Source organism: Simochromis diagramma, unplaced genomic scaffold (assembly GCF_900408965.1).
Source record: "Simochromis diagramma unplaced genomic scaffold, fSimDia1.1 OVJJ01000557.1, whole genome shotgun sequence".
NCBI lineage: Eukaryota > Metazoa > Chordata > Actinopteri > Cichliformes > Cichlidae > Simochromis > Simochromis diagramma.
Window position 1 is genome coordinate 384,531 of NW_024387156.1, and position 10,415 is coordinate 394,945.

The window sequence follows — 10,415 nt, forward strand, 5'->3', positions numbered from 1 at the left end:
ATTCCCTTAAAAGTAAATACTGCCCACAGATTGAAGGCCATGGGGGAGGTTTGCACTCTGAGTGCTTCTTGCTTGTTCTGAAATTGCTGTCAGTCGTACTTTTACGTTTCCTTTAACTTAACCTGATTTTTATTTTCTTTCGGGATTTTTTGTTTTAATCATTGTTGTATTTATATAAAATTTTATTTCTTTATTCTTTTGATCCTCCTGCTGTAACACAATAATTTATGTTGTGGGATCAATAAAGTATCTCTCTGTCTATCTATAGAGTGATCCGTGGACGTTGTGGATTTATTATTAGGTCGGATTCAACTCTGTTTCCAACTGTTTACACCTCCATACGCTGAATGTTGCTTCTTTGCATTACCTTCTGGGTACTGCATCTTCTCATATATTAGCCTTCCTTGTTGGTATAGCGGTAAGTATCCCCACCGGTTGGACCTGTGGTAGATATTTGTTTGATGCCTCGATGGTGAGATTTTTTTTGATTAGCATTCAAATATCTCAGTGAATACAGAATAAAGATTACCACAAAGTAAGAAAGCACAAGACAAGGCTAATCAAAAGGTATAGGCTGAAGCATATGCTTATTACGCCAACCCTTTCAACCCATGCAGCTCCTTTACACAGGGCTCGAAGCAAAGAAAAAAACAAAGCAAAGCAAAGCAACAAAACAAAAAAACAAACAAAAAACAAAACAAAAAACTTTCCACCTTAGATAAGCAACTACATCAAAGCAAAACAACCAAGAGTTTCAGTATTATTATTATTATTATTATTATTGCTCTTTTCATTCTTGATTTATGTTTTTTTCTAATACTCTATTTTTAAACATGTTTTTAAACAAGGAAAATGAACTACACCTTTTTAAATCACTGTCATAACTATTCCACAAGTTAACTCCTCTAGAAACACATCTTTGCTTTATGTTTGTCCTTATCTTGTTTGTTTGTTTTTTAAAGAAACCTGTTCCCATATTGACTCTCTCTGACTTTAAACAGCTTCTGAGTACTGTGGCAAAGCAAGTTATTTTGTGCTTTATACATTATCTGTGCCATTTTATATTCAACTAAATCATAAAATTTCAGGGTATTCAGATTAATAAACAAAATGTTAGTTGGTTCTATATAGTTGGAGATAATCATTCTCTTACTTAATTGCTAGGAAGGTACCATGTGGGTGTGCATACTGTGGGTAGCTTTTGAACCATCCTATTATTCCAGGGTTTTTCTCCACTTTCACCACTGGTTAACTCACAGGGTTTACTGCTTAATGAGGGTTAATGGCAGTAGATACAGTGTAATCATTTTTCTATAAAATTATATTACTATACTGTATAAGAGTATTAACTACATTACAAATGTATCCTCTGTCCCGTAGGTAAAAAATGCAAAGCCCCAGTCACTCACAACAGACATCGTTATTCAGAGAGCTGTGATATTTGGGGCATCTTGGATGGAGCGTGCCCGTATTAATAGTGTTTGCTCAGGCTGTTAAGTTGCTCCAGCTTCAGGAAGGGATTCCACAGGAATGAACACTTGTCCTGTTAAAAAGAAGAGCATATTTATCATTTTAACAACTCTATTGGTCAGATTTACTAAGTTAGCAAAACTTAATGTTGTTGCAACCACAGAAAAGGCCCAATTTGTGAACACAGCAAGAGCAGCATAGAAAAAAATGATGATGATGATGAGGCAACAGATCTACTTAATAATGATATGCGCTGTAGTAAGAATAGGAACAGGTTTTTTTTAGGATTCTCTTGAAAACAGAAGGTTAAAGAGACAAAGTCATGAAAGTTACTGAGTGCTGGGCACACCGAGGCTTTCAGTCTTAGATCAGAATATGTTATGTTATGTACACTTCTAACAAACTCCTTACTTTGACACACAGTGATGTATGCAGCAGACTTCTTATTATAGTAGATGATTCCAGATATTGCAATAACAAATCCAATCACGAGTCCGCACAGTCCAACAGCTATCTGAGTTCGTTGTGCCACTGGGAGGGAGGGGTCTGAAACAGTGAGATAAAAGTGAAACTCGTAATTATGCAGCTTCAGCTTTATCTCTCTACCTTTAATTGGCATCACAGCAGCAAACTTACCCCAGACCACAAACATCGGCTCGGAGAGACCAAGGTGTTCGACCATACAGGCAATTTTTTCTGCTGAAGTTGGGATGTACTCCAGATAGGAATGAGTCTGGTAGTACCAGTCACCATCAGGCATCACGTCAGAGTAACTGACATCTGTGGTCACCTCCTGGCCGTTCCTCATCCACATCATTCTGATTTGTTTTGGATAAAAGTTGTAGGCACTGCACACAAGCGTAGATGGATGCTCGCCATTAGGCCTTTTCACTGATTTTAGTCTGACGGTGGGTATAGTTGTCAGATTATCTAAAAAAACACAAGTTCCATGCTTATGATTAAGAAAAATACATTAATGCACCTCCTCTGTGAACAGATGTATTCCTTAAATATATGTAATGTATCGTAGAATCGTTGTCAATTATGGCATACTTGGAAATCAACTGTAATGTCATGCAACTGAGCAAAACAAATGAAGTACTATTTTTATTTATAGTAAAATAAATATAATAATCTTATGTCATCAAAAATTATCAGAAAAATATTTGATGTAAAGATTTCACGGCATCAAAACTCCATTCAACATTTTAAAACATTATTAAGAAACAAATCTCTTACATATGGATTGGATGAGGTCTGATGTGTCCGGACACAACAGTTTCCTTTCAGTCTTTCTTGTTAGTGCATCAAAGGGATCACTGTTCCACCTTTTTGCTGCTTCAATTGAATACGCTGTGAATCCCGTCCAGTTGCCTCTTGTGCTGTTGTACTCCATCATCAAGTTCTTATTAAAAATACTAGTTAATATGTACTCGGTTTTTTCAAAGTGTGGCCCTTTGAATGTACAGCATGCTCTCACTTGGTAAAAGTCTTCATCTGTGAGAACTGAAATAAAAAGAAAGAAATGTACTGATGTTAAACATAATAATTCGAATTTAATATTTCACTGATTTGTTCAAACAGAAGACCTTTGCAGCTCACCTGGACTGAAAAGAGAGGCAGCCACAAACAGGATAAGCTTACGAGTGTACATGTTTCATGTGTGTTGTACGACGATTCAGGAAGATGACTTAATCTGCAGCATTTATATGTTCACCAAAACGAGGAAGCGAAAGCAGATAGGCTGATATAACAGTAAAACACTCGGTGGAAACTCCCTCTATCCATTACATTTATGACAATAACTGATAATGATTATGACTTTGCTCCTTTGTTTAGCTAGCTCTTGTTTGTGCACTAATACTAGATGAAGTGACTTCTGTGGACAATCAAACTGTTGTTTGACAATCAGAAACAGTAGAGAGATGTGGGAGCATTTTATGTTGAGACTGTAAAGAAGAATGTTTTGAACTGTAGATTAAATGTGCATAAATTATAAAGATTTGACATGTTGGTTAATTAAGTTCTGTTAGATTTTGTAAATGGATGATGTTACGGCCCTAGCAGGGCCTCTCTCCTCCTGAAGGTGCCTGTGTGGGCGTGTCACACTACCTCTTCTGCCTGAGGTGCCACCTTTCCCTTTTACACAGCTGACTGACGTCAATAATTAAGGAGATTTAAGCCCAGGGAAAGGTGAGCTCTGGGCCAGAGTGCCATTTTGTGTGGGTACAGCTAGTGAGCTGAGTGTTTGCGGTGGTTTCCAGCTAGTGAGCTGCGCTTTCCTTTTGACTTTTTGCTTTGTTTGACCAACGCCTGAGTTTTGTTTGTTTTCTTAAATGGTGATAGCGGCTTGTCCGTCTCTTTTAGTTAGTATAAATTGAATCTTTAATAAAACTCTTTAATTTAACCCTTTTGCCTCCTTGACTCCTTTTTCTGACCCGGTCACTTTTTGTTACTTCCCCCTCCCCGCCTAGACCCCTCAGGGGAACGTAACAAGTGGGGGGTCATCCGGGATATTTGAAAAGGGAGTTCTGTGTTGGATTTGGTTTTCTTTTTGATTATCTCGCTGTGGCACCTTTTAGAGATTAATAACTTCCCAGTTAAGGTAGGTGAGTGCCCAGCTGAGCTTTTTAAGTTCCTCCTTCGGGCACTCTTTTGTTATTTTGCCTTTGTTGTTTTTGGAGTAATCCTGGGTGGGGATTAATTCTCTGTCGGGGGTAGGCAATTCAGGGCTCCGGTCGCTGAAGTTCTGCCTTTAAAGTTGCCTCGAGCCCAGCACGCTCTAGAAGATAGGTAGGTAAAGTTTGTTGTGCTTAGGAACTGGGTAAGTTGTGTTTGTTTATTGTGTATGCTGTAAGAGGTCAGTTGGTCAGTTAAACTAAGTTGTGTAGTTTCTGAGTGAGTTGGCAGACGGGTGTGGTAGTGTCCTAATTGGGGTGTTTTCTAACCCTTCTCCGGCCCCCAAAATGGCTGATGAAGCCATCAGTGCACAGGTGTCTAGAAGCTCGTTTGTAAGCAATAACATCCACCTGGTTCCCGTTTTCTGTGAATCCAGTGTTGAGAGCTTCTTCAGTGTGTTTGAAAACATAGCAACTGCATTACACTGGCCTGAAGACGTGTGGGGGGTGATGTTGCTGTGTAAATTCACAGGTAAGGCTCAGGAAGCTTGCTCTGGTCTGTCTAGGCAGGACAGCCTAGCTTATGAAAAGATTAAAAGTGCCGTCCTCCAAGCCTATGAAGTTGTACCTGAGGCATATAGGCAGCATTTTCGAGGTTTGGAGTTGGCACAGGGTCAGTCCTACCTTGACTTTGCTCGGGAGAAGGCAAAGCTTTTTGGTAGGTGGTGCTCTGCAAGCCAGGTTAACAGTTTGGGGTCGTTACGTGAGCTCATGCTTGTGGAAGATTTTAAAAACTCTGTTCCTGAGTGTATTGCTCTTTATTTAAGTGAACAGAGGGTTTCCACTTTACAGCAGGCTGCCATACTGGCAGATGAGTTTACCCTAACTCATAAAACAAATGCTGTAGAATGTGACATCCCTTCTCACTACAATACATCTTGGAGAGCTAGGAGGGAGCCAGCTAATGAGGCTGAAAAAGTGGTGGTTTCAAGTTCCAAAGCAAAACGGTTTCTTCTGCCACAAGCCTGGCCATGTGGTTGCTGATTGTGTGAAACTTAAGCGGAAAGCGTATCGAAAGGGAAGAAGGCCTGATTTGAAAACCGTCACTCATGGTTCTCAAACTAACAAGGTTGTCAGGCCCAGCAAAGGACCACACTTGGGGCATAGTTGTGTAAGGGGCTCCTGTGGTCAGTGTAAGGGGTCAATTAACCCTGAGCGGCCGCTGGTTGACAATTTCCCAGGTCCCCAAAATGACCTGCAGGGGGACAGGCTGTGTATAAAACCACCAGTAAGACCCGCAACCCTGGCTAACAAACATGCCTGTACCGGTGACTTGAGGAATCGTCTGCAAAGTGTTGCAGTAAGGTCTTCTGACTGCCTGCTGTGTTCTCCACATGTGATGGCTCAAAAAAGCCCTAGCCATCACATGAGACATTGTTTTGAGGGTCTGCGGCCACCTTCAGTAAGTATTTTGAACCCATTGAGATGGGGTTGGCAGCTTCCGCTGACAATGCCTAACCGTTGCTATGGGGTTTGGTAGGTGGAAAACCTGCAATTTGGTGATGCAACCGTTACGGACTTGATTAGTTGTTTTGGTTATCGTAATTTGACAAACCATGGGTTTGCATTTATGGGAGGGGGTGTTACGGCCCTAGCAGGGCCTCTCTCCTCCTGAAGGTGCCTGTGTGGGCGTGTCACACTACCTCTTCTGCCTGAGGTGCCACCTTTCCCTTTTACACAGCTGACTGACGTCAATAATTAAGGAGATTTAAGCCCAGGGAAAGGTGAGCTCTGGGCCAGAGTGCCATTTTGTGTGGGTACATCTAGTGAGCTGAGTGTTTGCGGTGGTTTCCAGCTAGTGAGCTGCGCTTTCCTTTTGACTTTTTGCTTTGTTTGACCAACGCCTGAGTTTTGTTTGTTTTCTTAAATGGTGATAGCGGCTTGTCCGTCTCTTTTAGTTAGTATAAATTGAATCTTTAATAAAACTCTTTAATTTAACCCTTTTGCCTCCTTGACTCCTTTTTCTGACCCGGTCACTTTTTGTTACTTCCCCCTCCCCGCCTAGACCCCTCAGGGGAACGTAACAGATGATAAGCAGATGAAAAATTCATATAAAGAACCCAACTCTAGCAGCAAATGAATGTTTAGATCTTAAAATAGATTACAGAATTCAACCTACAGAAAACATTAAGATATGCTTTCACTTTTCTAACAGCTCTTGTGAAAAACATTACTGAAATTTTCTTGTCGGTAAAGTGAACTGTATAACAAAACCTCATATTCTGTCGCAAAATAAGGCACCTAAATCTCTGCCAGAATGTTTTCACTTGTAATGGTTTATTTATATATTTTTTTTAAACTTAGTTTTCACATCTGTGTAAATAATAGTGTAGTAATTAATAATACTTATGAAGTGTGATGACTTACAATCAGGTAGACGTCTCAGCAACAATGTGTTTAATTCGTTTATGGATACATTCTTTTTTTTCTAGTCTGGTTTTTATTTTATTTCAGTTGAAAAAAAAAAAACCCCCACCATTAAGTCTTTTTTTCTCATTCTACTTGGCATAATGCACCTAATATGATTTTAGAGTTATGGATCATTAGTGAGGCATATTTCAGCGCTAGAATACCAGTAATGAAGACTTCAAGCTCTGCACTAACGCTAAGAACCAAAAATGTGCTGCAGCGTGTCACATCTAAAAGTGTCGTGTGAAAAGTGCTGGTATCACCGTTCAGCTTTACTGCACAGTATTAATAGTATGAAAGAGTTTTATTATAGAAACACTGACACATCAGCCAAAGAACTACTGCTTTATTTTTTAACTAGAAAGACTTAAATCTGTGGGACTAGTGTATTCATAATGGAAAATGTCAATTGTCGCTGGTAATTTTAACACAGCATATGAGCCATTACACAAGGAATGAAAATAAGAGACAGTTCAGGTTTCTCAGTAAACACAGATGAAAGTTATGCCTGCTGGAAACAAACCAAGGACTATGCAATCTGAGCTCTATAAAATATGTAGTATACATCTCAGCCAGCGGGACCAGAGTTCCCTGCTTTAAAAAAAAAGTAGGTTCCTATGAAAACTCCAATCAATCCAAGACTCAGGCCAAGTCCACAGAAGACAGCTGGACCTTTGCTGAGCTCATCTGTTTCAACCTCTGCAGAGGACAGCAGAAAGAAATGATGAATTCTAGACATTAAATCGTAATATATGTGCTAAAATATCTGAAGCTTCTTTGTTCTCACCCCAAAACTTGGTCTGAGGCTCGTCCAGCAATTCATGTTCCACAGTGCAACTGTAGATGTCTCCTTTCTCTGGCACAAAGTTGAGGTAGGACAAAACATAAGCAGTCCCATCAGGATTGGACAAAGTTTTGATAAAAGGGTCTTCCACTGTTACTTCTACATCATTCTTGGTCCACTTAATGTTGATCGAAGGAGGAAAGAAGTGGTTGATGAAGCAGATGAGGGTATTATCTTCCCCTGTTATCACTTCATCTCTGGGGTAGATGATGAATTCTGGTGGTTCTAAATTAAATGAACACATGATTTTCTTAAATTCAACTTTCTGGTTTAAAAAAAAAGATCTAAAAAACTTGCAGCATAAACAGTGAAAACTGAACAGGAAACATAACAGTTTGAGTTTCACTGACCTTTTTTCTTTATTACAGACTTGTCTGGCTTCCATCTGTAGATGTCATTTTTGCACATACTTCGATATAATACTGCATATTTGTAGGCGTCGGGTAAACGAAAACTTACGGGAATTTTGCTCTCCCAAATCAGAAGATCTTTTTTAAAGTCTGCATAGTATACGTCATCACCATCGAATGCTGCACAGATTTGAGTATCACTTGAGTCAAAACATCCATAGATGTGACAAAGTGTATGACTTCCTAGGATCAAGTGACAACACAGTTAAAAACACAGTGTTAATATACTCTAAATGACAAAAACAATAAATTGTAAATACATCTTACAAGATGAAAGTTTACGGATTAACCAGTAATGGGAAATAATGATACCTACCTTCAGCCTCGACGCAGGCTGCTGTAGACAAAATAATTATGGTTTTAAGGAACATATTCAGTCTGTACTTCTCGGTGTTCTGCCTTGTCTTTAGTATCAAAGTTGACGTTGATACAAGACAACTTCCTCATTGTTAAACAAATCATATAAATGTTGCTGGGAAGAGAACAGGAGGAGGGGAAGAGTCAAGTAGAACTTGCTGAACAGCTTAAACTAAGATACATACAGTTTATTGAGCAAAAAATCAAATCCAAATAAACACATTCACTGTGGATACTGTTGGGTTTTTATGAGAGAGAAGCCAAAAATGCTCAAATTATCAGTTTTCACAATTTATAATTAAACATTTAGAATTTCAAATTAGTTTTACATGGTGCCGTGGACCTCCGTCTCTCTGGCTCAGAGACAAAATGTGTCAAGCGGCGGCTGTGTGAAGGCAGGAGAGGTAGTGATGTGATGTTCTGTATCGAGGCTTCGAAGCGTGTGTCGAGTAATGGAGGGGGCGTTTCCGCGATGCGCGTATCGAGGCTTGCTTCATTTATGGGAGGAGCTGAAAATGATGACATCCGAAGCCTCGCTGCCCGGCTGTACCACGTGACTGGTTCATGAAGTGGTTCGGACTTTGCCGCGAGATATGACAGCGATATAAACCCCTCAGACTTTATTCAAAATGTAGGTGTTTGATGGAGAGTTGCGGTTAGTGAGAGTGTGGAGACAGTTTGGAGGTTTATGAGAGTGAGGAGAGAAAGTCAGGAGAGAATGGAGCCAGCTAAGAAGAGGAGGATGTCCTCCCCTGTGTGGGAACATTTTGATCTTATTCCTCCCAACAAGGTATGTAAATTTCTACAGAAGATGTATTTTCATAATACTGATGGTGCAATACAATTTATGTTAAGCGGCTTTACTTTTGTACAAGGTGAAGTGTTTGCTATGTGCCAGGGAGCTGGGATATAACAACAACACCTCATCCATGCTTAGGCACTACAGAGCTTTGCATGAGAATAAGGGGAACAGCGATTGTGGAGCAAGACCAGGTGAGCCATCAAATGCCATGATAATATAGCATGCAGTAATGTTACTAAATGATATAACAATATTATACAACTGTAATAAGTTACGTGTGTGATATTTATATTTGTGCTTTGTCTTTATTGTCTTTCCTCAGGAGAGCAATCTCAAATAGATGAAGACCTGGTTAGCATGGTGATTGAGGACTCCCAGCCATTTAGCATTGTGGAGGACAAAGGATTCAAAAGATTTGTTAAACCTAGCTATGCTCTCCCCACTAAAGGTTATAAAAGGTTATAAAAGCAGTGAAAATTTAGTTTTTACTGAATAAAATATGGGCAGGACTGAGGCCTCAGTGTGTAGCTGTCCATACCTCAACGTTACAAAAGCACAACTACTGTCCACACCCCAACCACACCACACCTCACAGTAAATGATCATTTCCATTTTAAGCATTTCCAAATGATCATTTTCCATACTGCCAGTATAAATATACACAGTGTACTGCCATCAATACAATATACATGTTTTACACACTCCTTTTGTTGTTGACATTTACAGGCTGTGTGCAAAAGGCCACACTCTTCAAATTCATGCCAACTAATATTTTTACGTCCAGTAGGTGTCCTACTAGAGCAAATGAAGCTTCAAGAAGCTTTGTGCTGGGGTGAACCAATTGGATGAAAAGCTTCAGTGCTTCATGAGGCTTCATCTGCCCATCACTAAGGAGAGGACCCAAATGCACGGCTCTAGACACACGGGGATGAACTCAAAGGCCGGTCTTTATTAACAGGAACATAAGAAGCCATACAATAACTAAACTGGGAGCAACTAAAGCTGAGGCGCTGGGAAGACACGGTAAATGCACACAACCTAGAGGGACGACGCAACACAGAACAAAGGGACACTCTGACATAAATACACAGAAGGTAACGAGGGAAGTGGGAACACACGGGGAACACAGCTGAAGACAATTACTCATGACTAGGGATGGGTATCGTTTAGGTTTTATCCGATACTGGTGCCAAATCGGTACTTTTGAAACGGTGCCGGAGCTTAAACGGTGCTCAAACCGGTGCTTAAAGAATGGAGAACACAAACTTTGTCCAAAAACCTCTCATGTTCAGCTGTTTTTTTGTAAAAAGATAACAATGTTAGCCTTTTCTACAGCTATGGGGCATATATGGTATCACTCTTGGCTGGAAGCAGTGCTTAAACAATGGAAAAAACACAAACTTTGTCCAAATACCTCTTGTACCTTTTTAAGGTAATGTTCTTTC

General features: G+C 39.9%; 2 protein-coding genes across 3 annotated transcripts; both read right to left on the reverse strand.

The window, feature by feature from the left end:
- Positions 1–1,039: 1,039 nt before the first annotated feature.
- LOC120744128 (class II histocompatibility antigen, B-L beta chain-like) lies at positions 1,040–3,705 on the reverse strand. 2 transcript variants are annotated; one of them, XM_040048287.1, is made up of 6 exons: positions 3,073–3,705; positions 2,951–2,976; positions 2,710–2,875; positions 2,107–2,400; positions 1,882–2,016; positions 1,040–1,543 (listed from the first exon to the last, which is right to left on the reverse strand). In XM_040048287.1, exons 1-6 carry the CDS (start codon positions 3,122–3,124, stop codon positions 1,494–1,496), a joined length of 723 nt encoding a protein of 240 aa, XP_039904221.1. In that variant the 5' UTR covers positions 3,125–3,705; the 3' UTR covers positions 1,040–1,493. The 2 variants fall into 2 exon arrangements, with proteins under 2 accessions (XP_039904221.1, XP_039904220.1); XM_040048286.1 differs by having other exon boundaries at positions 2,710–2,976; positions 3,073–3,704.
- Positions 3,706–6,986: 3,281 nt separating this feature from the next.
- On the reverse strand, positions 6,987–8,596 carry LOC120744131 (H-2 class II histocompatibility antigen, A-Q alpha chain-like). Its single transcript, XM_040048292.1, has 5 exons — positions 8,498–8,596; positions 8,128–8,283; positions 7,752–7,994; positions 7,345–7,626; positions 6,987–7,256 (listed from the first exon to the last, which is right to left on the reverse strand). The coding sequence occupies exons 2-5, from the start codon at positions 8,180–8,182 to the stop codon at positions 7,126–7,128; spliced, it is 711 nt and encodes a 236-aa protein (XP_039904226.1). The 5' UTR covers positions 8,183–8,283; positions 8,498–8,596; the 3' UTR covers positions 6,987–7,125.
- Between the last annotated feature and the right edge of the window lie 1,819 nt (positions 8,597–10,415).